Here is a 27,779-nt window from a genome sequence, read left to right on the forward strand (position 1 = left end):
TATTGGAGGCCTTAGAATGTATCCACCTGGAGGCTGAAAAATTGAAAGGTAGAAGGCTGCGCAAACATGGAGTGAGGGAATTTAACCAGCAGGAATGTGGCCTATAAAATTAAACTTCAAGAACTGTTTAAGAAAAATTAAAGCTTGTGCAACAGCTGGGTTTTCATTCCACATTAGTTCATTTCGCAGTGACTCAAATGTTATAGATCTCATTAATATAGATTTCATTTTTGAGATCATCCTCTGTAGTACTGTAAGTCTTTCTCTGGTTGCAAAAGACAAAATCATGACTTACTATGATCTGCCTTTAGACAAATTCAGTACGTAAAACTCCACCTCCCGCCTTCCTTTTGGTACTAAGATTTATTGGTGACCCAAATGAAAAGTCTTACATTCAACCTGCACCCCAAATTGCCTTAATCTGAATTGCCAGAATATCCCAATTTCAGCCATGGTGATAAATGGCCCTGAAGATTGCAGTGATTATGCTGGAAATAGGAGTGTTTCTCTCCAATGGGTGTATGTGAGCGCCTCCAACATAAAGAAATGTGCCCTTGTGTGCTGGGTGGAAGAAAAGACCAAACTTTGCTTCAGTCTCAAACCCTGCATATTATTCCTCAAGAACTCAGGCTTGTTCTGCCTGATCTTAACCTCACAGGTTCACTTCTATACTTTTACAATAACTTGCTACTTATATAATTTGAAATCTAAGCTCCTGAAAAAAACCCATTATGATAGCTATGTCAGGCTCTTACAGCATTCAGAGATGGTGTTGACTGCATTTTCTAGGTATTGAAAGAATTTTCCATTTCTCTGTAAGTGGCTGAAAACTCTGGGTTAACTGCGTTACTAGACCAGTTAGCGCTTTATTTATGTGCAACCTGAATCCATTCAAGAAGGCTGAGAAGTAGAAAAATTTATAGGAAATAGTGGAAAACAGGTTAATAGAAGTTTAGGACACAGTCCTAACGTGACAACACCAAGGATGTTACGGTTTCTGCTCACTTGCAGGCAGAACCACTCATGCTTAAACTTTTGCATGCTCAGAGATACATGAAAATCAAGAGAATTCCAAAACCCAATTACTAGATTTGCAGCCAGAGATAGTTCTGTTATGTGGCGACTGTTATGACTCTACCTGCAGAGTTGCAGATGCCAATAGCAGTACTTGCATCATGGCAGATACCCCTGTAAGACCAGAAATCTGGTGCTGAAGTCAAAAGAGAGAATTCTTCTGAGTGGCATGGGGAGTTGCCACTTCAGGAGCTGGATTTTTATAAGTGGTTTTGAAAGTGCGGCCCTATATGCAAAATGCTCACTATCTCCTTGTGGAGTGACGGGAACCAATGCCAAAGTCTGGGGTCAAAGGGTGCTGCTGAAGACTTCTGAGACAGCAGAACCCGACTGGTCGTCTGGATCCGTTATCTGTTGCATAGCATTGTGCACATCCCTGTGTTCTACAGACTGTGTGCTCATTGCCCAGGACTTGCCCTCTTCCCCCAGAAATGTTGTTTTATAAGGCTCCACATGTATTCTGTGGACATTCTGCCTTGATCCCTCATACTTGCCTTTCCCGTCTTCTGGGAGACTGGATGCATGAGGTAAGAACGTGCTCCGAGACCCATCAATGGGAATCTTTAACTGCTCACTGGAGGTAGGTTCTTGAGACAAATCTGAAGATCTTATGAGATGCTGAGTATACACACCTTCAGACAGAGAGCCAGACTGTGTCTCACTGTGCACTCGCAGCCAACGATGATGACGACTGAAGTAGTTGTAATGTTGATGTTTCCCTAGCTTTTTTTTTCCCAAAAAGCTCAGTGGCTGCTTGGAGCTAGAGGACTTATCTATGCTTTTCGACGTCAGCCCTGACATTGTTAGATTACTCATATACTCTGTGCAACATTCAATGTTAGTATCAAAGGCACGACCCTCTGTCAGGCCTTCTTTCATTGTTAGGTAAGGCTTCATGTCATGGACTTGGAGAACATCAGGTGCGCTGCCGCCCAGGCCGCTGCCAGCCTGCTGGGATATGTCATGTGAGGAGGAGTAAATCAGGTCTAATTCTCTGGGGCTTAATGCATCACTGGAGTCATAGTCACTGTCAGTTGGGAGAAATACTTCAGAGCAGCCTTCTTCATCTGAGCAGGGCTGGGAATCTGCAAAGAGAAACGATTAACTCTAAGAAGACAAGCACAGGAGAGAAATTCCTTAACTCTAATTTATGTAATTTTTTTTTTAAAATTTAGGATCAAAACTACAATTATGAAAATGTACGCTCGCTTCTTCCATGGAATTGTCTGTGGGCCTAGGTAATGGCAAATGTAGCAGTCAGGGAGCTCCTACAAATGTGGTAGAGAGGTGGTGGTAGAATTAGGAAAACCAAAAAGGATTCATTTATTGTATTAAGTACAGGGGAGAATTTGAATTGGGAGCAAGTTCTGACAGGCTTTGTTTTCTTTTATCTTGTTTTCACCAAATGTCATAGAGATGGAGATTTGGGAGAGAGAAAAGCTCTAATCCAGGTTGTGTTTTTATTAAAGATGTCAGTAGAGTTACTGCAGATTTATATCTCTGGAACCACAGGTGTGCGTAAGAGGTTTGAGACAAGATATGGAGGCAGATGAACAAACCCTCTCCTTTTCCCCATCAGGTGCATTCTGTCTGTTCAAATCCAAAGCAGACATGCTTAATTCAAATGTGAATTTGTTGACCAAAACTCACACTGGCACTGAAATCACTGCTGTCTTTTGGCTACGGAAGGATCAATAACACAATAAATATAGTGGCATATGTGATGATAGAATGGATTGATACTCCACTGTCCTGGACAGTTTAAATTACATCCAAGGGGAAAATCCATAGATTTAATACAGTGATGACTATTCACTTTGACCTGGTGTAAATGAATATATAGCACAGCAATAATGAATCAAGCCCATACAGGACCAGATGATGCTCTGGGTTACATGGTGCCAGAACTGAGGATTATTCTGCATTCATGGTCTGTAATAAAGGGCAAAAATGAGCTCAGGGAGAGATGTTGAGAAAGAACACCACCATGCAATGGAATGAATCAAAGCACCATTGTCTTTGTGTTTTTTTTATTTTAACCTAATCTAGTTGGAGTAGATTTATTAATTTTTCTTAACTGTATAAAATTGCCTGTTTGAAAAAACAAATTATTATTACCAAAATGGTCATGGCAGTTTTTAATACAGCATCTGTTGCTTTTGTTTCTACGGTTTCATTTACTTATTGCTTAAAGTCAGCTCAGAAGAATGACGGTTTACTTGTTTCTCCAAAGTCCTTGTTCTGTTCAATAATTATGTGTTACTCTTTAATTTGCTTCATTTTTATTTGCTGTATTTGTGCTTCATCAGTTTAGTTTTCCAGCTGTTCAGAGAAGCAATAATGATCAATGAGGTGGGTACTTATTTGTGTAATTCTGTGTTTTAATTGCTTGTCTAAAACACTGAGAACAGTGAGGTATGGGGAAATGACTGTTAAACTGTACTGGTACTAAAATTTGCTCTGTCAAAACAAAGCAAGAGGAGCATAAGAAAGAGCAGCTCCAAAGCAGAGGAAGAGTCAAAGTATGGAAAGTGGCTGCAATAACAGAGAAAAAGAAGGTGACAAATGGAGTCTATGGGTGATTGTAAAGGATGTAGAAGGCTTTTACAATATTGAGTGGCAAATGATTGGTAAATTGTTTGCTAAAAGCCTTGGTAGGTATGGGAAAAAATATTCCTTTTATAAAAAGACATAGAAGAACTGTTATAATTAAAAGTGAGTTCAAAGATTTCCCTTGATGAACAAAGAAAAATTCTCTTACCACTCACAGCTTTTCTCCGCTGTATTCTAGCCTCAGGGGAAGGAGGAGGTGAAGGAAGACAGTCTAGATGTGAAGAGGTTGAACTGATTTTCTTTTGAGAGTGTTCTTCTGAAAGATCCACAAGCTTCTTTATGAGTAGGCCAGCTGCTGGCTGCTTGTACCTTGCATACTGCAGGGCTTCTGTGATCCATCTCATTTCCCTCCAGATTTCATCGATTTGCTGTAGAGGAAAAAAATGGTGGAAAAGCACATTTAAGTCTGTATATTAATTTTACTTAAGGGTGCACTTTCTTCAAGTGCCCAGGCAGGTATGTAGTCGCTTCCAACAGAGAGAAGCAGGGGCTCCTGACAGGACACTTCAGGTTTAGGTGGTGCCATCAGTTCAGTGCTTGTTCTCCACCACTGCAGAGGCTGCTTGGGGCAGCCTTGCACTTCTCTTCCTACAGAAGAGTCTGCATTTAAAGAAGTGAGGCTTTGTGTTAATATTGCAGGGTTTAAAGGAAACTGCTTTGCAGTTACACAAGCTACATTCCGTGAGAATGAGAGCCCTGGGTCAGCAAATGCGCAGGCAAAGGGAGCGATGCTTTGTGCAGTATTATCAAATAGGGGTAACAGAGGGATCGGTGAAAAGAGACTGCAGCCCAATCTGTTTTGAGGTCTCCAGCGCATATTCCTAGCTGAAGATACTTCTCAAAATGTGCATTCAAAGTGTGAAATTTATTGCCAAAGGATACTGCAGATGCCAGATTAGCCAGGGTAGTTCTTGATGAGCTGTGTTGGAGATAGAAGAGCTGGATAGATGGATCTTTGTTTTGACCTAGTATGGCCATTTTTATATAAAGGTGAAATCCCAACTCCAATGATGTCAGTGCAAGCCTGGCCACTGAGTTAATTTGAGCTAAGAATATACATCGATAAGAATAGCAAATGATTCAGAGATTAATTCATAATCCTACATCATTTCAAGACTTCAGTGTGGCTCCATGAAGAGAATGCCAGTTAGCAAACGTCTCACCTATTTGATTTTGGAGATTTTATGTTTCTTTTCTGTGATCCTTCCTCAACCCCAAACAAAAGCCATCCTGCACGCAGTTTAATAAAATGCAAATCCTGTCGGTTTTCTCCCTGATGCCATTCTGCAGCGTCTCCTGGGATCATAGACCAGTCATTTTAATGAACTGTGGTTCTTTTACAATTTAGGAATGTTTGAAGCATTACGCTATATAAATTACAGCTTAACTTCAGTTTTGGTTTCACTGTCTGTAGATTTCTTCTCTTGCTGTGTAACGTTCTGGTAAAGACTCCAAGTCCCTTATCTGATGGCTTTTTTTTTATTTAATTTTTACATTCCAGTTGCCCTCCGACTCCTTGTCAGAACCGCATTTATGTAGACTCCCTTGCTCTTTACAATGTTTGGTTTGTGTAGTGACTTCAACACTGTCTTAGATCTAGGATCACACAAATGCTCTTGCGGTTTTGTGGTCACCACTGAAGATTGCGGTATGTGGTGGGCTGAGATATTTTTGCCAATAGGTGGAATACAGCTGGTTTTCATTTGAGAGGAAACCTGACAAGGCTAATACACTGTCACAATAATTCAGCACAAAACACTGAAGTTTAAAATGTTCTCCCTTATTTTCCCAATACATGTGTGCGCCTTGGACCCTTCAGAAAAGAGGAATATAGAACTTTCTATACAGCGCAAGCATTTTAATATACATATTTTTGATGTGAAGGATAAAAATGTTCCAATTTCTCCAGCACACTGCAAAAAGCTAGATTTTCTGAGTGTGAGAATGGGAAGATGAGAAGAAAGGAGATGACTGAGAGGTTAAAGTACAATGGAACATTTCTTCTGCCTCCCTGCAGGTTGCCAAGTCCTCCAAAGTGGACAAGGTAAAGGAGATCTGAATTCAGAGCAAAGAGGAACAGAAGTATCATAATTACAGACAGCCCAATATATTAACGATGAGATAAATGGTTGTCTTGGCCCCTATTCCAACAGAAGGTTGCTTGAATATTAAGACTATTGAGCTAGAAACTTATCTGCACCTCCCTTGTAAGAAGACAGGTCAACCATGTCCATAGATGCACTCTGCAAAGATAATGAGTTTTATCTGTAAACAACCGATTGCTGAAACAGTTTGCAAGAGGGTGGGCCTGGCTATGCTGCACTATGGGCTGCTGTTCAAAGATCCCTGAGCTGAGTAGAGAAAGTCTTGATCTGGGAAGAGTGCAGAAAAATTGGTGTGAGAGACAGAGAAGAAGCGAATGAGACAACAATGAGAACGTCTTGTCTTTGCCTGATCCAAAGAAGTCCCCCACCACAGCAGTATCACTGCATGGTGCTGCACAGACTTACAGAGGACTTGGGAGTTAGCATCCCATCTTAAACAGAGAACTGCTTTCTTTACTGTGATGTTGTTGATGAAGATTGTCCCCACAACCTAGTCTGAATTTCCATTTTAATTTTTCTTAATTAGCAGATTACCATAGTGAAAAATGTCCTCAATTCAAAAAGAGAGAGAAAAACCATTACACAAGTGAATGCCCAAGCCTGGTACTTGCTTACCTCATGCTAGATGGGAGACGGTTTTACAAGCAGACCGACACATTTCTTTATAACAGTCTGGTATAACTGTCATTTGATTTTACCCATAAAAATCCTTGTATAAAAGCAACAACTAAGGAAATCATGTTCTGAGTTTGAATTTCATAAAAACGGAATTGCACTTTTGATACAACTGCTCTTTTTATGATGTCTGTGAATAATTCTCCATCTAGATTTCAAATTACAGCCCTATGCAATTTTAAAGAAAGCCACCTTAAAATCTCCTTGGACTAGGCAGAAACAGACTATTACCTGTATGTAGTCTATAACTTGCTGGTGTCTTTGTTTGGCCGCAGCGACTTCACTGTCTGAAATTGCTTCCCTTAGGGATTGCTGGGTTTTCAGAGAGTCCAGCTCTATGACAGCAGAAAGGCGGCAATACAGGCTTATAAATTTTTCCTTGTAACAGCAAAAATGAACTGTGAAAAGACCAAAAGCAAAGGAAACATTGTTATATTGAGGTTATGAAATATGAAATCCTTAGCTTTCAGAACACACGTTTTATTAAATATAATGGCTAACTCTGGATGGGTTACTTTAGGCTAGAAATAAATAATACAGGCTCTAATTCTCCTCTCATTTACACTGGATTTTCTCTATGAGTTCACTGATTTCAGAAGAGTCATTTCTAATTTATATCTAAGAGAAGGTATAATCAGGTCCTTAGTATGCAACTCCAGAGGCTATCTTGCCCTTGATAGCTTTAATCAGAAAGGCTGTTTGGGAGGCTTTTATAGTTCATAATTTCTTTTATCAAGAAAGTAGTGACTCGACAGGAGAATGGAACTCATCTTTTATGTTTTTTAATTGAGTGTTTCAGACAGAAAGTGTCATTTCAGAGCATGATAACTTTCTCTGGGGCTAGGCTGGCTGAAATCAGTAACTGAAATGTGAGTGACTCAGCAGTAAAAGCATTTCAGTGGTATCACAGTCTGGATGAAACAATTAAAACTCTTTTAGGTGTTATCACACATCATCCTCTGAGCTCTCATGCAGAAGGGTAACACAGAATGTTCAGACATGACCTCTTGCTTTCTGTAATTTGACTATCTGAGCTGCCTCGAAAAGAGGTAACTGGGTAACAGAGACAACAGCTACAGCCCCCTGCAGCTTCACAAATGTTAATTTACCCGGCCTTGTGAAGTTACGAACCTGCAATTGCTCAGGCAAAAGTTACTGTTTGTCTCTACAAACTTCAATGGAGCCATACTGAAACTTGCTGAGTGAGAACAAGTTTTCAGAAATACTTCCCCATTCATCGGCACTTCAGTAAATGCGAGCATACAGCGTGATCTCGCTAGAGCAGGGAATGCCAGCCGGCATAACGCTGCTGCTGTTCTGGGTTGTGACATAGTATTTTTCAGGGTGTTTCTAATGTAAATTGCATGTATTCTTCTTATCATAAATATTAAAAAAGAAATAAAAGCAGCATCCGCGTCCTGTGTCTACTCCCTTGCAAACAACATGATAAGAATAATTGACAAGGATTTAACTAAGAAATGCAATCACAGAACGTCATTAGCATAACAATGAAGGCTTAATCTGAACACAGAAATCCCATAAAAAAAAGAGTGAAAGAAAGAATTATACCTTCTGGTTCCAATGCCCAGATATTGCAGGGATCTAGCCTGAATAGTGTGTGGTCTTACAGTATATATGCCATCTGTGGTGGACTCTTGAGTGAATTACAGCTGCGGTTTCAGCTCCAGTGCTGAAGTTTCTAGCCTTTGTGGTTTTAAGTCAGACCCTTTAATGTTTCTTTAACAAATGTTACTTCAACATAGTCTTTTGTGGTTGTGCAATTATATAGTTGGTAGCCACCAGCTAATGGGGAATGGAAGCTTCTAATATTTGAGATGTGAATCACAGTCACTTTATGGAACATCAGGGATACATATATAATCAGTCATATAGAAGTGTTATCTGCCTTCAGCTAGATGGTTGCTTACTTAAAAAAAATACTCAAAAGTAAGATTCAGCTTTCAGTACTGTTGTCTCCATGCTTTTCCAGCACAGCAACATTGCTAATCAGAGTTCTGTGCTGAGAATACTATTTGAGAGAGTACTCTGCTGCATGTGTATCCACACCACATCATCCCCTTTAGTGTCTATTGCTTTGTCAGTCTGATGCAAATTATGTCCCAGGAGTGAGAATGACTCCTGCCCCCAGTCTGTGTGCCACATCACGAGAGTTAAATAGTCTGCAAAACCTCTAGTGTGGAGATTAATTTCACCAGAGACTAATATGCTCCATGCATTAATTTGCACAGTGGATGCAGCAGTCACCTCTCATAGGGAGAAATGATGTGTTCCATATACAGAGTCTAAGTGTAGACTTCAGGGTTTGTGTCAAGACGATAATGAGTCTGACTTTGGGGCACTTCAGCCGTGGCCGTATGACCCAAAGCACTGAACTGACTCTTCCTGTTCAATTAGGTTTAGTTTTCTTTTGAAGGGGTGACTTTTCCTTGGCAGACTACACCAACTCATGTATACGGTGCTGATCGTGGTGTCACAAAAGCACCAGAGAGAGGTATCACTGAGGACGCCACTGCTACTAGGGACCTGTTCTGTAGTGGCTCCTTGTGTACTGACTCCATCAGTTTTGGCTCGTATCTTTCTCTCTTATCCCAGGCAGAGGAAAGAAAGATATCCAGTTTCACAGGCCAGAAGGAAACAGGGGAGACTTATATGTAAGGCTCAGCAGTCCCCATACTTACAATATTCTTTCTAAAAAAGAACTATTAAGTCTTTATGAGCTGATTTTATGTGGAACCTTTCTTTTCTCTGTGGACCAAAGAAGAAGAAATGAGAAATAGAAGACCTTGAAGCTAAACCATCTTATGCCTTCTGCGAGACAGCTGGAAAACTCTGTTTGGGGGAATTCTTACCCAGTCAGCAATGGGGTGGAACAAGAGGGCTGAATCTGCTACAGCACAGGATGTGCTTCGAGAGATACAGATTTTCAAGTCCAGTGCTTTGGCATTTTCACAACAGGCTTTTCCTGCACTGCAGCAGTAGGACTTGAGCCTCCTGCATTTTTGTAGGAGAAAAAAAGATGCAAGAAGCATGCAAGAAGCTCCACTCAGACCTTTCACAAATATGTGAGGGAGTCAGTTCTTGAGCAAGACTAACTGCAGTCAGAACTGCAAAAAATGTCCTCTCCAAAAAGGGTCGTTATTCTTGTGGCAATTCAGAGGGATGTTTTTCTGCATCTCCTTCCATTCTCCAGCCATGCTATGTTGTGTGTTAGTTTTTGGTTCTTTTTTTAATAGAACATCATCTTCCAAGTAAGCTTATAGACACATACTGGATAACTGTGGGCTTTGCTCTATGCTTTGCATTTCAATAACGATTGCTACAGTATACGCTTTAACCGCTCTGCTCTCTCTATAACTTGTACACAGTTATAGGTAGTGTTGTTGCCAAAGCCATCATGTGATTTATTGACTCTCCACTGGGACAAGGGGAAAACAGATACAACTTTGTGATTTTATTATAAGGAGACTGGGTTAATATTTCTAGGTGAAGCAAGCTACTATACCGAGTTCAAACATCTGAAGAGGGAGGTTAAGAAATCCTGAGTGTGGGGTGTAAGGATTATTCTGTCCTGGGGCAGTGCAGACGTCGTCTGAGGCGGGGAGCAGGAGAAGAAAGGAGACATTGTGACCCAGTTCCAACACCTCCTGTGTATACAGACGGAAGTGCTTAGCCTGTAGAGGGACACGCGCGGGGGAAGAAATAGGAGAGAATTACAACATGGCACTTATATAAACAACACCCCAAATGATATAAAACATTAAAGAAAATTTGCACAACATCAAGCTCAGAATTTTTATAAAACATAAATATTTGGGGGGGGGGAGTTTAAATGTGGGTTCATGTCACTACATAAAATAAAGATTTAAAGCTGCAATGTTCCACATTAAAACAACACACACAGGCACAACCCCCCTGAAAACAACATTTATGTTTCTTATTAGGCAGAAAATGATCACATGCCATGTGCTTTTCAAGATTATGATTGCATAATTATGTGAAAACATGAAAATGGATTCAATTAAAAACCTTTAAGATTCAATTTAGGGTTGGTTAAGAGAAATATGCAGCTCTCCCTCAACACAGCACTGAAAAGGTTTAACAAGTGCTGCAGCCAGAGAAAATGGCACACACAGGAGTTGGCCCTAGGCTGCTGTAGAGCTGCCGTGTGCAGCGCTGCATTTCACTCTGGCTGTGCACCAGTGTCACTGCCCATGATCCTGTTTACCACAAAACCAATAACAATACGTAAATAAATCTGTTGAATTAAAAATTCAATTCATTAACACAGAAGTTTCGTCCCAAGTCATCAAAACACTTACAACTGCAAGGTCATGTTCATGTCTACTTCTCATGCACAATAGATGAGCGTAAATGCTTGGCTGAACTGCAGCCTAAGGGACATATTGCACTTTGATTTAAATATTTTAGTCCCTAGCTTAAAAGAACAAAACACAAAAGCTATAACCTCCAAGAAAATACCCTAGCATAGAGACCTGTATAGAGCCCTGTTGAATTAGAGTGACTGGCCCCAAGGCATCTGTCTTAATTTTGGATGTACTTGAGTCTTATTTGGCTCTTCCCAGGCTAGAAGGTGCAGCACTGATAGATTCCTTTTTAAAAGCAAAGCCTAAACCTTTCAAAATAAAGAAATGTAGGACCAGATTAGATTATTTTAAGGCTAGATCTTTCTAGCTGCACAAACAGACCTTGAAGTGAATATAAAGATGATTTACTTATACTTTAGGCCCTCTTACCCTTGTAGACCAAAATAAAATGGAATTTGTGTAAACAAGAAACAAACTCCACAGCTTATTTTTTCATGGATCTTTCACATCATACATTATCCTCCCTGATAATATCTATCCACATATGCATTTTTTGTACCTAAATGTAAAGGCAGGAGCCAAATACCTCTCTTCACCCACAGCAATCTGGAGGTCTGGAACTATGTGTTTGGGAAGTCCTGCATGTATCTGTATAACAGGATAGCAAAGCGCTGTGTCTGCAGCAGGCCTTGTGAACACCCTTACTATTAGCTCAAAAAGAACAGCCTATTGCCCTGCTTGCCTGGAAAAATATCTATTTTTCTTTGCCTGCTGGGTCAAGGTGTTCACAACTACCAGTTTTGTGCAAAAGTGCTTAGTTGCACCTGCTTGAAGTTGCACAACTGTGGTTACAGAAGCAAAAATAGGAACTAATTGAAAATTTGTCTCTTAATCCTTGTATCTTCAAATATCCAGGAAAATAACTGTTTTATTGAAGAAGTTCCCCACGTACACATTTAGAATAATGAAATACAAAACTTCTCTGCTTTTCTTTACTTGCAACCATAACGTTTAATCCCTACTTGCAAGTTACACAATTTGTAGCTTTTAATCGTGCTCTTAAGAATCAGTTTTTAAAAAGGTGATAAATACCGCAAAGGAAAATACCTGATGCAGAGGTAGATTGATCTGTTTAAGGAGAGCTTTCACTGCCATCTGGAGCTCATACAAGAACAATTGAGTAGGGCAGTCTGAAGTATGATCCATACTTTCCACAGATTCTGAGCCAGAAAGTGTTTGGATCCATTCCCACTCATCTCTGTATGTTGAGTCAAGTTAAAATTAGAAATATAACAAAAGTTCAGTGCACAAGCAGGAATTCAGTCTATGTGCATTTGGGATCTGTTGATAGTTTAATCCGCATATTGCACAAGTTTAGAATGTTTTGCTATTTTGATTGTTTGTGGTTAAAAATATAACTTTGAAAAGTTTAATTTTTCTAGCACATGCGCACCAGGCTGAACATTCCTTGCAAACCTCTGAGAGTCCAACTGCCTTTGAAATATTTCACTAAGGCTTCTCGCTCCAGTTTTTTTTTTCACATACTTCATCCCCTACTTACCACAGTATTTTAAAAAGCGTGCATTGGAAATGACACCGGTGACAATTAGGAGGAAGTTTGATTTCTCTGACAGACTCTCTTGTACTGGAGCCAAAGAGCTTCCTGGTTTGCTGGACATATACATATCCTAGACCTGATAAACAGGGCAATCATCCTTCTGGATCAAATCCTTGATTCATCCTGCCCAGAATTCAGTCTTGAAAAGCAGCCAGCACCAAACACTCAAGAAAAAAAGAACAGGAAACCCCACTACAAGAAGAGTAATTGATGTGGTACAATTTGCTCCTAAATAAAGACCTGATCTTAAACTTCAAGAGTCAGAGATTGTCATAAACTCTGAAGCACTAGGCTTTATGTTCCTTCTGTATTTCTTGTTAGTATTAACAACTGCATTCTGGATATCCTTGTTATCCATGTAGATATCCAGTTCATTTTCCCTCATGCTAAATTATCAGATGGTTGCTGAAATGATACAGGGTTAAGAGCTCAAGAGAAAAGCCAATACAATGTGTTGCCTGCTGGGCGAGGCCTATGTGGTGCCAATAAGTGCACTTGCCCGCAGATAAGGAAAGGATTGGGCACAGGGGATATGGCTTTCCCAGAGCACAGCAGTTGCGTGGCTGATAGCATTTGTCTGAGTCTGTTTTCAGTTGCTGTATGCTTGCTGTGGATTAGAGCGAGAAACCAGATATTACACAAGAGAAGACACAGAAAAATCACCAACACCCCATGGTCAGCGAAAATCAATAGAACGGGTGACACTGAGTTCACTGGAGACTCAATGAGGGCTGCAGGCTATGATCCTCCTCATGGATCTATGGAAGATCATTACCACTGTGCAGAATTTGAGCCACCACAGGATACACTGCTTAGAAAACAATGGGCTCCTGTGTGTGCCCTCTGGATAGGCCTTGGGACTGCTGGAAGCAGCCAGGTGCACTGGTTCAGGTCAGTGTGGGTCTCTGGGATGGTAGCCACCTGGGCCAAGCTTTTCTGGCACCCATGATTTTGCAGTGGCAAAATTGCCTTAGCATATGAATTTGATCAGTTGCTTCAAAGATAAATCAAACATTCTTTCTCTACATGTGTGTATGAAAATATGTATGTATTCACTTACTTGGAGACATTGCTGTTGTCTCGGATTTTAACGTGACACAGGATGTTGGGCAGCTTCTGCAGCACCAGAACTTTGATTTGATCCACGGAGCTGCAGAGTTTAAGGTAACCCAGATACAAGCCGGGAGGGAGGCGCTGCTGACTTCTTTTGTGATAGGAAAGTATGTCCTGTTTTAAGAGAAACAGTCCTACATAAAAATCTCAGCTTTTTTTTTTTTTTTTTCCACATAGGCGGAAGAGTTTGGGATCAAGAAGCAACAAATGTTTTTATAGCCGTCTTTTTGTTTCAACAGTGTTCCCAGTGCATAAAGCATTTAAGCACATGCTTAAACATAAATAGTTCGGATGCACTTGGACAACTTTTACTTATAGCCATACACAGATTCTCTAAGCTCTCCATTGGCTCTGAAAACCTGGGGTTTCAATCTTCTACAACCATTGTATTTAAACCAGCTTAAAGAACGCCCAGCTCTGCCCTCCTGTCTGGTCATTTAGCAGTGAGCTGGGGCAGGGAACTGATTCAACTGAAAAACAATTAGGGGAAAAGAGCAGTCACTTTTCAGCCAGAGCAGTTCCCTGGTTCATGTTGGGCGTGTAACTATGAAGATGGAGCAGAGCAGCACTGGGAAAAATCTGGGAAAGCTGGGAGAGGGGGGCTGCCTGAGCCACTTCTGTCACCAAAGAAATCCTTGTAGAGACCCAGCCTAAAACTCTTGAAAACCTCGTCTGTGTCACCTGCTGCCACCAGGAAGATCTCTGTGAGCACAGGGTCTGCTGGGTTGCGAAATTTAATTAATGACTGTGTCTTCTGAACAAATATCTTTATCAACAAATAGAACTTAGAAGGAATTAATAATGATGGTGTATTTACTGAAGCCAGGAGACATTTTTAAGGCTATGTATAGCAGTCCCTGCAAACTACCCTTAAAATGATGCCTGCTGCCATCCTGGGAAATGTGTGCTTCTGCAGTGGGTGAGGATTAAGACACCTGGTCTTATGCCTCTACTCTTGGAACCATCAAATTATCTGCCAGTGCTATGCTTGGCTCTGAGCAATGCAATTAGACCCTCATTTTCACAAGCACTTCGTGAACAAAATACCCATTTGATGATTAAACAAGTAATAGAAGAAAGGGTGGGCATTAGATAGGAATGTGTAAACCATTAGGGGAACATTTTTTCCACTAGGATCTCTGTGGAAATCTGATCAAGCCTGTATTTTGGGTTTCATAATATAAAACTTTTGCCCAGATTGACATTTTTCTACACCTTTAACACATTTTAATACATCAAATCTAACATAGATGAGGTAAGTTTTATTGTCTTTTGGATTTTTTTTAATGTTCCTAGAACCTGGTAATGTATATTTTGATGGCCTCTCAGTTTCCGCTACCAAAAGCCCTGTATCTGCCCATGAAAGTGCCTCTAACTCAAAAATGCACCACAGCAGACATCGTCTAGTTGAGGGTGCTAAAGAAGGGACTGAGACAATGATTTGTCTTGCAGTATTTTGGGTAACCACGCAGCTGAGTTCTGCGGGGGCTTGGCTACTGACATTTTGTAAGAAGTAGGTTGCTGTTACCTACAGAAAACACGTATTTATCATGATGTGAACTATGTTTAACAGGGGTGTACAGATATCGTGATCGTTGAAGGGCTGAACCGCCCTGGTTCTCAATGTTAACTGAACTGACTGTGTAAAGCAGCTCCTAAGATCAATCCTTACCTTGATGTTTTTCTAATTGTGAACTCCAGAGGCATGTTATGCAGAAATTAGAGGAGGGTTGTGGTCAGCAAAGAATTCTTTAGCAACTGTACCAGGCTCCAAAGAACTCTGAATGCCACAGAACAAGTTTATTAAGTAGAACAGTAAGGTTTTAAACCTAGATTTAGTGTTCAAGGTTGGATGGAAAAATCTTGTGGAGTGTAGGAACTGTAAGTATTAAGAGCATCCCAGAGAATGTTAAAGGTTTTTATATCCCTTGCTATAGAATTCTATAGCTTGGTTTCCCGAAACTGATAGAAACTACTAGTCTCTGCTAGGACTTTGAAATAATTTCTTTAGAATCTCATGGATATTTTACATATTAAGGATCTGATCCCAGACCCACTGGAAGTAATATAAGTCTTTGCTTTCAATGGGAGCCTTGCCATTAATTTTATTGGGCACTGGATTAAGGCCTGAAATTCTCCAAGACTCTTCCAAAAACTGGGGCTCTGGCACAGGTTTTACAAAAGCAAATAACATACAGTAAGAGAAGCAAAGCACTACCTGGATTGTTATAAGCAAGATGTCTAATGCCGTTGGCTCCTCTGGAGTTGAAAGGGATTTCCTCTGGCTTTGTAGTTTGGATACTTGCATCCATTTTCCATTAAAAAATGAATAAAGACTCTCCACTTCTCTTATAGTAACTATTAGCATATTGCCATGTCGATCCTTGATTGGCTCATAAAACACTCTGCCTAAGTTGTGAGTTCCCAGCAAATTCTAGAAAACAAGCAAATTATAAAATGAAAGGTATTTATCACATAACAGGAGAGTGGTGTTTTTTGAAACTTAACTTTGGGCTCACTGACATCAGTCTTACAGTCTTCAATAAAAATTAGATACAAGGTGTTTCTCGAACCCTTGCTCTGCAGTCATATCATTCAGTGGCAAAAGGAAAAGACTTTCCCTAGATTGTGGATTGAATTGTGGATCCTCCAATGTATTTAGTCCAGCAGCATTTAGTCCAACATTTAATGGAGAACATCAGAAAGACTATTCCACCCCAATGCATTTGTAAAAGGACTGCAAAATAATTCATTTCTTCAGACAGAGCTTCTTATTTTTGCCCAATCATGTAAAGACAAAGGGTGCAATTTTCAAAAGCATTCAGTGTTGATCTAGTGGCCATGCCTGTGGTATCAATGAAGCCCTTCTATTAGGAACTCAATGAAGAGCTAAGTGCTTATCTTAACATCCCCAAACCGAATGTCAGAGATGATACAAAATTCTTCCTTTATCCCCAGGTCATTTGTAATGAACACTTCAAATGTTTTCTGTTAGGGTCGTTAACTATAATATCCATTTTCTGTTCTATGTTTTACAATTATTCAGATCATTTTCAGCAGCAAAAGCAACAGGCCCTCCTGTCTATGTTGAATGTAAATAATACCAGAGCTAAACTGTGGAGTGTGTTTTTGAGGGAACAGAGAAGAATTTGAAGAAATGTGGACCCTTTTACTTCAGATACCAAGAATATGCTAGACAAAACCGGCAGAAACCAACAAACTACCAGGGCAAAGCTCTCCAGGAAAATATGTGAGGATTAAAGAAAAGTAATTTTAAAAGTCTCCACATAAAATACATATTTTAGTCAAAATCCCTTTCCTCACACAGTAAGGCATCTGCTTATAGGTGCAAACACAGTCAATCCAGTGACCAGCCACTGAAGAGTTTCCCAGATGTCTTAAAGAAAAATGCCTGACATTTAAAATATGCTCATTACTTTGTGACTTTTCAAGAGTTCTACAGTGAGCTGGATAGCGATAAATGAAAACTTAAAAAGTTTAAAATGAAAACTTGCATTCATAGTGTGGCACATTTTATATTTAGGCAAGTGTTGTGCATTAACTTAATGACATTGTAAACGGACAGGCTATCCTGCAATTATTTATCTGTATTTAGAAGCCAATATTTACTTATAAACTGTATTATTAAATTGTTTATAAACCCTAGGTAGTTAGCACAGTGACTGCCCTTTATGTGGCATAACTTAGCTATTTTATCTTTATGTGCCCCTCTCCAGGCCATACTGTTGGAGTACCTCCCCTCTTCTTTTTTTAATTGTTCTGCCTTTTGACATTAGCCTCCATAAGTGAGTAACACTGGGTGAATTGAGTATACATTTTGTATTATCCATGTGTCCACAGGTGGGACAAATCCTTGCAGGTAGATGTTAGTCCTCTCGTTGTCATCACTGCAGCCTGGGCATGCGCCCAGATGAAACCGAGCAGTTCTTTACTGTATATATTTAATGGTGTTCCAGCATAGAGAATGAGGGTACCTGCTCATATGAAAATGTGACTAATTCCTATACTAAGAAAGTTTTGTGCTTGCTTAGCTTGGCACCCCATCACTTGTGTTTTGTTTGCTTTAGTTGCCTAGTGGTGACAACAGGCAAAATTACAGTCCCTGTTGTCTCCGAATCTACTGATCTAGTCCCTTAGCAGCTGTGTTGTCACTGATCTTTTCCATTCTGTCCTAAATTCCTGCGGAGTCAGTCTATTAACTGCCTCAATAAAACGTATTCAACCGTATAAACTTTATTGGGATCCTTCCATTGGTGGATCCCATTAGGCCACACACCGTTAGAGGCTGGCAGGTCGGTGACAATCCCTGTGTTCATCAGGGGACTGAGCTAACACAACAAATGTTAAGGACAATAGATTTGCCAGAAATTCAACAGAGCAATATGCCACATGGACACATTTGCTGTATCCCTGTGCTTCAGACTCTGCTCTTATCTCCGACAGCAAATAACGACGCAGCGCACTGGGAATGCTGGTTACCTCCAAGGGCAGTCTGAGCGTACGAGCAATGTTCTCTTACGGGGAGTTTGCACAGAGGGGTGAAACAGAGCTAACCAAAGGAGTGTGTGCTACCTAAGCTGAGGTAACCGCTCCAGAGGGACCATTCAGCAGATACAGTTAACCCTTCTCTGGTGGCAGCTCAAAGGACTGACCAGCAGCTGCTGCTGGACACAGGTGGTCCCTCCAATAAAGGTACGACAGGCTGGTATGCCATATATTTCAGGATACTTTGGGGAAATCAGTTAAGACAGGTGGTTGCCCAGGAAGGCTGCTCTCCTGTACAGCCAAAAGATGTAAAGCAAACCCCACAGGGATATTCTTAATAATGACCACAAAGTGTCTGGCTCTCATAGCTGCTATAAACCCAGCTTATTGCATGGACTGCCAATAACAAGAGGGAGGGCTGCATGGCTAATACGTGAGCCAGGCAATATGAGGATCTTCATTAATTCCATGCCTGTACCATAGATTTTTCTGTGAAGCTTTGGTGAGTTCATTCAAACAAAATGCAGGAGAAAGTGAGACCTGGGTATACTTTTTCTGTAAGAATCATGCAGGCATCTTTTTGAAAATGGATTTCCCCATGAAAGTGAATATTCTGTGAAAGTGTCTGCCTTCCAGCTGGAGAATGCATCTTATCATGAACCCCATTCTTCAAAAGCTTTACGATAAATGTCAAAACGTTCTTCTGGAGAAAGTGCAATTACTGTTTGCAAAGCAAATAGTAGACGGAGACACAGAAGGATTAAGTGGCCCCTTCTAAACCTCTCAGGCTGTATCTGTAGCACAGGCTGGAATGGAACCATCCTGAGAGTCGCTGCTGTGCCTTGACAACAGGATACAAAAAGTGCATGTAGTGCTGCTGTCCTTACAGCTGTGCTGAGGGGTCAGCACAAGATCCATGCACCACTTAATCCCTCTTAGTCTCTGTTTCTAAGAGTCTAAATAGGTTTCTGACCAGTTCTTTTCTTTTCTTTCCTTTTCCTGCACTTGACTTTTAATGTGACTCCTCCTTTCCAGCTGGCAAGAGAGGCTCAGTAGCTCATTTCACTGTAGCTGATACTGCTGCTCCAAGAACAGGCTAGTGGGGAGTGGTGAAACATAGGACAGCTGGTGATGTTATCCCTTAGAGACCAGAGAGTCACTGAGTTAACAGCCAGAAACATGCAATGTGACAAACCTGGAGCTGTGCTGCTGCTGAAAGCATCTTTTGCCTGGCTTGAAGTGCTGTTGATGAGGACACGGATATGGACATGTTCTGCCTCAGCCATCTGATATCATCCCACATACAAGACAACTGCAAAAATATATCCAGTTCAAAAAGTTTTGTTCTTAGTGTTTACAAAAGCAGAAATAAAACTAAAAGCGTTTTGGACTCGGAAAAATCAGTGGGTATTGGTCAGTTTGATTTTCTGCAGGTGGCAATGAGTTGCTTAGATAAAGATGAAACAGATATTGAAGCAGACACAGCAGTTGTTCTGTAAATATCATGCATCTATTTCAATTGCTTTTTGGACTGTATATATTCTATGAGGTATAAAAAATAATGCGAAGGTATCTTGAATGATGGCATAACTATAATACCAACTTTAAAACTTCAAGTTATTTCTTTGGGATCTTCCTCTACATGCTCACAAAACCTTCATATACCCAACTAGCAATCATTTATGTAGAATGATATGTTTAAAAGAACCTATTGTGCCACTGTCAGCAGCCCAGTCAGAATTTAACCCACTTAAATGGTTTGTGAAAAATTGCTTTTTAACGTAAATGAAAGGTAAAGCACTTCATTGTTTAGCTTTTTAATGACATCATTTCATATATTCAGAATGATGAGCTAAGGCTCATGCGTAGCTAGCTATGAATTTGTAGAAGCAAGATATGAAAGTTGGCTCCCATTACCTTTGTGAACCACAGGAAATCCTGCATCACTGAACTACTGTGGGAGTCATCAATTTCCACAATTGGGATTTGATCTTCATTGGTTACTAATAAATTGTCTTTGTAAAAAAATATAACAGATAAGTAGAGTCCCCTAAAGAAAGAAGGAAACATTGTCAAATGTCTTTCCTGACTGTTCAAATCTGCACCAAATTTTAGTCGTCATAGCTGTTAAGTTCTGAGGAGACAAACTGAGTCATATGGTCTTAACTTCTGTGTTAAATAGATCATGCAGTTTCAGCCAGGGAATTCTGAAACATATTTGGGAGGTTTATCAATTTAGATGATGTGAGATTACAGGAATTTAAGAAATGATGAACCTGTGCAAGCCACTGACATCAGTTTTAGTAAGAATTTTGCCAGAGCAAGCAGGACACAATGGAGGCTTTTATGCCCTTTAGAAATCAAAAATCTTACCAAAACGTTTTATCATTAATGGGCTTAGCTCTGCCCTCATTTACTTCAGAGTAAATCTAAAGTAACTCAATTGAAATCAGGTGGGTTGTTATGGATTTACATTAGTGTAATTGAGTATAATTTGGCCAGCATATCTGCAAAACTGTTTATAGAGATCATTCCTTTCAATATTTACCCTTGCAATTTGTTACATACGTTAAGTAGATGCCTTAGGGAGTTTAAAGACTCTGGAGAGCTCTTCTGAAAGAATCAAACTCTTATAAAAATACAGAGAAGAAAAAGCAAACTGAACACTCCTGGCAATGAAAGAAGAAATAATCTGGAATAAGCAGCATCCATTTGCTACAACAAACTATCAAGGCTGAGGGTTGTTTGGGTCACATTGCATTGCAAACCTAGCTAAAGATGTTAGAGAATTCTAGATGTATTGCTCGTTGCCGATGGGCTGATAAAACATGTTATCTGAGCCCTGCATTTTATATTATGAATGAAATAAATACCATAGTTTCATTATTGAGCAGCCACAGAGGCAATACCTCCAAAATTCCTCAGAAACTGCCCTTTGTGTTAGCACAGAATATTTCACTCTGTTACAATTCAAATCCAACAGTAGTAATTGAAAGTTTCTATTGATTCCAGTAGGAACTGGAGCATTATTTTCAGCTGCACCAGTCTTACAGGTATGTGATTTTACCAGGTTCATTGTGATTGTTCTCTGTTTCATTGGTAGTGGAATCTTCACGTATATTCCTAAGGTGCTCTTCACTGTTACACAGAAGCAACAACTGCCAGCTAAAACTCAGAATGTTTGGGAGATAAAATGAATGACAAACCGTTTCAGAGTCTTCACAAACTTGTTTGATGAATGGAAGAGGTGCTTCAGGCTTCTGGAAACCGATTGCTTGCGGCCGGCGTTCTGTAATTTAGAACTTTCTAAAATGGAAAATAAAAAACAAACCAAACCCAGCGCTTAAATGTCAGTTGGCATCTCATAAAGCAGTTTTGCCTTTTGAAACACAATACAAAGTTTCAGTCAGTTCCCACTATAATCATTTCAAAAGTCAACACTTAGAAACATGCTTAAATACAACATTTTGTTTATATTTTCATTATCTTAGTGGCAGGCAACAGCAAACAATTTCCTTACTCGCAGCAAACTCAGACTTGGTAAAAATAGGTAAAATGTAGCTTGAACCAGTACCACAGCCTCTTAATGTTCAGAATGGGTATGGGTTTTGCAAATTGTCACAAAAACTCAAGCAGAGAATAATCAGTCAGCATTGTAGGGTGTTGTAATTCCTCAGTTTCTGTCCATACATAGCTTAAGCTTCTAAGAACTGAACAATTGGTGCCCTGGCAACCATTAACGTCACAGCATCACCGGCCTGACTTAAGGAAAAGCTTTAAGGAAACAACTAGATTGACCCTCATCTTTCTCTGCATCACATTAAATGTATATCTCTTGATTGGATTTTTTTTTTTTTCTATCACATCAATTTCCACTCACTGATGTTGCTTCAATGCTTTCACATTTGCTCCCTAGTAATCTGGAATCCAAGGAAAAGGTGTTTAACTCGTTTGTTTGCTTCATGTCAAAGCTGAGACCTGCTGTGTGCCTGCGAGGGTCTCTCAATAGAAGAGCAGTATAAATTGAAATATTTGACCAATATTCTAAAACATATAGTTAAATTTTTAGGCATTGTTTTATTTTTCACTTTCATGAGTTTAACTTAATATCTTTCCTTCTCTCATACTTGGTCTGAGTTTCCTTATAAGCCAAAGAAAAACCTTTCAGAGGGACTGAAGTCACAAGCTCTGTGAAACAGCTATGTCCAGCTGTGCATCTGCAAGCAGATTGCAGAGGGTGTGCCAATAGATGGCAGTCAGGAACATGCAGGATTGTGTAATAATTTCAGTATTGTTGTTGTCCACATATGGCATTTAAAAGGAACAGGTGCTTAAAACTGTTTGGGGTTTTTTTTGCCCTATCTTTTGCAATGTCCCACCTGTTTCATGTGGTTGTAAGAGAATGAGCAGAAAAATGTAATTAAAAAAAAAAGAATAAATTCTTCAGCTATTTACTCTGATCTGAGAAGAAAGATGGAAAGAAAAATGTAACTGTGGAACTACATTTCAGTTTTCCAGGACCTGACTGTTTATTTGGATGAGGCATGGGTACCCGACCAGAGCGAAGCGTGAAACAGTTTGAGGGACACACTTCTCCAGTGGGGAAGAAGCACGGCTCACGAGGAGCTGTTTGCTGAAAGCTGCTGCCTAGATGTGTTCAGAGTAACATCTTTCCCACCTACCTCCAGTGCAGAATAGGAGGTGTCTGTCTGTGTCTCCCTAGTGAGTTCTAAGTTTGAACATTCAAGGAACATCTAAATTCGCTCTTGTCAAACCCCATCTGTGGAAGTGCTCAGTGTATTTTTAAATGATGAATAAATTTGCACCATAATTTGCACATTGAAAACCACAGAAAGAAGACACATTGTTAGCAGTAATTACCACTCTGCTGAACAGTGAGTACAAAGGGAACAAGGTTCTATTGGGGGTGAAATTATACAATTCAGATGTATGAGGCATATTAGATCATCAAATCCATTGTCTTTCCAGTGTAAACTCGTTCTCCATGACATATTCTCCAATGCGCTGTTTGGTTTAGTTTTAACAGGGCTCATCCAAATCCATAACTGCTCCTTTGATGCAACTGATCTTTGGGGTTTTTTTTCTTTTAAAACAAATCCATTTGTTTTTCTATCCATACCTCCACAGATAATTTTGATTTTACTGTGAACTCTTTTCATTGTATCACAGTAATGTAAACCAAATGCTACATGAAAACTGCTGTCTTACTGTTTCCTTCTTCCAAGGTTAAGACCAATTTAGGAATATAAATTTCATTCTAATGTTGCAATTTTTATTTTCTTCTCTATTAAGGGAAGAGGGAATGGAGGAGGAAATTGCTCTAGGCAAAGCAACATAATTCTGTATAAAACATCCAGAGACTGCAGCATTAAAACAAGAGGGCAGATATTACTGTGGAATTTACGTTACTGGGCTCTTCAGTGGTTTGGGTTTAGTCCACAGCTTTGCAGAAGCCAGTAGCAAGAAGAATAATGTAAAACTAGATGGAAACTGTAAACAATCCTACACTGCTATTTGCTTTTGTTTTACAATATAGTGTGTTTAGAAGCCCAAAACCACAGAGCTGATGTTAGAGAATAATTTGGATCTAGAGGAAATGGAGTTTTGTCTGTTATTTAATTAACTAATAAATAACACTGAATAACCTTTATCAAGCACCAGCAGCAACAAAATAAGTTTATATTAATAAATGATACAGCAATAGAGCCGTGAGTTCTTTTAATAGAAGCTCAGGAGTGAACAAAGTGGCCAATATTAGAGAATTCCCAGTGATTTGATTTAGACCAGAAGCATTCAAATCTGATCGAAATAGGCAATTAACAATAAAGGTGTATTTACAACATTAGCAGTTCTTCTCCTCTCAGGTAGGGTGAATAAATGTTTCTTTTCAATTCACTTAAACACAACAGAGGCTTAAAAGCCATGTAAGTTGCTTGTGGCAGAGGAAAGCCAAAGTTGCATTCTCAGGCTGCGAGCAGGCATCTGGGGGCTCTGCGCTGGAGGAAAGCCTGTTACGCCGTGCCAGTTCTCTGAGGAGGAAGATCATCTGGAATACTTTGTCCTGCCACTAGACAAGCGGGTGCCTCTCCTCAAGTGGGGCAGATGTGAGGTGAATGGAATTACCTCAGTGCAAGATGATCTGAGATCTTAGCCCCACAAATCAGGCAGCCTGGCGAACACCTAAACATCATTTAGTGTGACCCTGAATATGAAAGCACGTTAGCACAAGATGAGCAGGATCCCACTAAAATCCTAGTGGAGGGGCATAAAACGGGCTTTAGCGTGTTCACTGATTGTGTAACCTTATGGAGATACATTAAATAGCAGGAAACTTCCAGACAAATTCAAACGCAATTTAAAGCAATACATTTTTAGCAGTGCAGGCAACTGGCACTGGGATAATGTGCGTGGAAACAGAATTCCTCACAGAAGTTAAAGGCGTAAGTAGTGCCAGACACCTCAATAGCTTGACATCATGACAGATTCTGTATTAGCTCACCTCAAGCTGGAATGTCTTTCAAAAGAAAATTCTGTAGCTCCTGGCCTGCTTTTGCATGTTCACACAAATAATTGTAATCTAAACATTTTACATGCCCTGTGGAATCAGAGATCCTTCTCTTTGTTAAATGCAAGAAAACTGTGTGCTCTGCTTGTGAATCAAATTACAACTGGAACATTTTTATTTCACCTCTGACTTGTCTAACAAAAAACATTTCAACCAAATTTCATAAAGAAAGTATCTAGTAAGCATTTTACTGAAGAGTTGGGTTCCTTTCTTAATGAAGCATCACACAATTGCTTCCACTCAGAATTGTTTAGAAAGACTGATCTACAAGAAAAAAATACTTAAAAAAATATATTTGAAGTTTTGCCAGGACATACAATTGTAGTAATTCAGTTATGATAGTCTGCAGCATGGTATTATGAAGACAAATGGATGACTGTTGTTTGTAATCACCAGGGTTTTCCAGAAGATTAAACATATGAAAGCAAAGCTTCCTAAGTAATTCCCTCAGAGATTTCATCATATCACAGAGCAGGTTCAAAAGCAACAGCTGATCTAATTCCAAAAGCTCTTACACTCACTGTACATTCCAATGTATTCTTTCTGGTATTTTTGTAAGCTTGTTTTCATCAGCCCCCACGATGCAAAGCATTGGGCAAAAGGCAGCCTGCAGTGCAAAGCCTGAATGAACAGACTGGGGCAGAAGAGCTGCCTGGAATCCAGGCAATTTAACACTCCCGGATCACACTGGAGCACCAGCACACAGCCTTGCTCTTTTAGCTCCTCTGTGTTCAGAGAATCATAGAATCATAGAATCATAGAATAACCAGGTTGGAAGAGACCCACTGGATCATCGAGTCCAACCATTCCTATCAAAAAAAGAAGCTTTTGCCTATGTTATCCAAGTAACATCAGACTTCTTAGATCAATTACTCTCAGTTTTTTTCTGCCTCTCTTACTCCTCTTCGACCAGCCTGAGCAGCATGAATAGGATGTTCCACGTCAGAATCACGTAGTGAAAAGCCAAGGTGCCAGGACCATGGGTTTAAGTGCTGTCTCTGGATCCACCTAACTTTAATTGCTGCCGAGCTTGATTTTGCTCTCATCTATAAACCACGGCAACTCAGCGGTTGTAAGCAGATTCAAGGATACTCTACAAAATGTGTCCAGATATTTACTGATGTCTGTAAAACAAATGAGAAAGATGGAGGCTATGATAATGGAAGAAGAGTGTGGTAAAGAGAAGTGTGGTAAAGAATGGATAAACGCCTGGGCTGGTCCTTAGCTTATGTATAAGAGCACATCCATGCTGACTCCTATCCATGCCAGTCAAATCATGCTAATTTACAAGAAGAATCTAGCTCAGACTTCTGTATCATATGAGATAAAAGCCTTTATTTGGGCTTTATTTGGGCTTTTCAGTCATATACAGTAACTTATCTCAGATCCTTGATCAAACTCCTCAGATTTCACTGAGTCTGATAAATACCAGAATCAAATTTCAGAGTCGAAGTGATGTCATAGTTCTTACTTTTTCTGCAACTCTTTGTCTTGATTCTTTACCAGATTACTGAAATATGAGGTATTGACATCAGTCAGATTTAAGACAAGTTCCAAAGGCTTTGCTATTATGTTACAATCCTGATTTATCCAAACTACACTACTGTGTAATGCTAGCATTACAAGTAATTATGAGATTTGATTTGGTTGGAAGCGAGGGTGTTGCTCGAGTTGACTCCACCATGCAGTTCTGCCACGTGAAAGCTCCCACATCCTCTTTCAGACATGAAAGAATTTTTTTTGAGTGAAACAGATTTTAGTTATTGTTGCTATTTATTATTTAAAGAAAAGGAGTTAGGAAATCAACAACAGAGTTGTCTTCGTTTTGCTTTCAGACTGGGGTTAATTCCTGGAGGAGCAGAATTTTATTATATAAGAACCAGGCACTGGTATCAGATTCCTAAAAGGAGGGATTTTCTGCGTGTTGTTTATAACTGCTTCTGTTCAGGGCTGGTATGTCAGTAAAACAATTTAAACTGAGAATATTCTCAGATGTTACATCACTTACTCCCCACTGACTAGGAAGGTGGCCGAAAAGACCTGAGATATGCACTAACTTCAGAAAGGAAAAAACTGTACTGTGGAAAAAAGATGACTTTAATAGCTTGAAAAAGCTATCTAAGAGACAGAATATATCGTCTGTATTTTCAGTACCAAGACCACCTGCAAGTGATAATGTTTGTATGACTTTTAATTAGAGAAACAACATTTTTTTTGCAGTATCTTCTTTCCCTTTCGAAGCAAAATAGCTGAACAGTTTCAGTTGCTATGGTTACAATGGGTTGTGGTGGACTGTGGATCACTGTGATAGTGACATATCTGCACGTAAAGAACAAAGGCCACATCTTTCCATTTCAGCCAGATGATTTTAGCCCTAAGGATTTCTATGATTTTAAATCACTTTGTGCAGCTTGACATAATGGTCTTAGTAGGTGAAGAAAAATGAAAACTTCACGGTAGTTCAATTTTTCAGTTTAAAATAAGTTCCTTTGCAATGAAGCATTATTCCTGTTAGAAGTTTGTTTTAAGAAAATAAATAGTACTTTTCAACAACCCATGGAGAACAGGAGTTTTTATATATGTTTTAAAAAGAATGCCAAGCTGTTACCTTGGCTCTTGAGCTATTAAAGGCACAGTCTGTTTCTCATGAACGAAGAGCAAAGACCTGGCTGAGATTTGAACTCTCTCCTAGTTTTGATTCATTCTATTTGAAAATGTAGCAATCTTATCTCCCCACTGCATTGTACAAGTATTTTTCATTATAGGTTGGCATCACATCCACTATAGCACTTAGTGTCTTCCATTTGGAGGCAGCCAAGTCCCTTCTTTTGATCCAAAACTTTTGTTAACTCTCTGAAGTATTTCTTTATATGAATAAATAAAAGAGATTTTAGTGGATTCCTATGTGAAACTAATTTATAGGAAAACCCAAATCAATAGGTGTGTAGGGTACAGAGGGAGAAAGGGTGTGTATGTGCCTGTGCACATTCGAGGGCTGAAATGTTTTCATGGACCTAATTTCAAGGGTTAAGAGCAAGATAGTGCACTAAAGTGATTCCAGATGGGCCAATATTAATATCTTTCTTTTCCTGATGAATGGGAAGGTATGACCTAGTTAGAAAACTGCTAAAATTACAGGCGCC

The 27,779-nt window shown here is 39.7% G+C and overlaps 2 protein-coding genes across 2 annotated transcripts in view; one reads left to right on the top strand and one right to left on the bottom strand.

Moving 5' to 3' along the window:
* Nucleotides 1-27,779, top strand: part of MMD (monocyte to macrophage differentiation associated) — a 372,596-nt gene that overhangs the window by 132,521 nt on the left and 212,296 nt on the right. The gene's annotated exons all lie outside the window — the stretch shown is intronic.
* The window catches only part of ANKFN1 (ankyrin repeat and fibronectin type III domain containing 1), a 95,937-nt gene continuing 69,416 nt past the window's right edge, over nt 1,259-27,779 (bottom strand). Inside the window, exons 10-19 of the mRNA XM_069872431.1 lie at nt 21,257-21,356; nt 19,968-20,100; nt 19,246-19,362; nt 15,763-15,978; nt 13,492-13,658; nt 11,921-12,071; nt 9,991-10,159; nt 6,699-6,865; nt 3,836-4,055; nt 1,259-2,159 (exon numbers count right to left, since the gene is read on the bottom strand). Coding sequence (XP_069728532.1) covers nt 1,363-2,159; nt 3,836-4,055; nt 6,699-6,865; nt 9,991-10,159; nt 11,921-12,071; nt 13,492-13,658; nt 15,763-15,978; nt 19,246-19,362; nt 19,968-20,100; nt 21,257-21,356 — 2,237 coding nt within the window. The 3' untranslated portion in view covers nt 1,259-1,362. The remainder of the gene's footprint in view (nt 2,160-3,835; nt 4,056-6,698; nt 6,866-9,990; nt 10,160-11,920; nt 12,072-13,491; nt 13,659-15,762; nt 15,979-19,245; nt 19,363-19,967; nt 20,101-21,256; nt 21,357-27,779) is intronic.

Source organism: Phaenicophaeus curvirostris, chromosome 19 (genome assembly GCF_032191515.1).
Source record: "Phaenicophaeus curvirostris isolate KB17595 chromosome 19, BPBGC_Pcur_1.0, whole genome shotgun sequence".
NCBI lineage: Eukaryota > Metazoa > Chordata > Aves > Cuculiformes > Cuculidae > Phaenicophaeus > Phaenicophaeus curvirostris.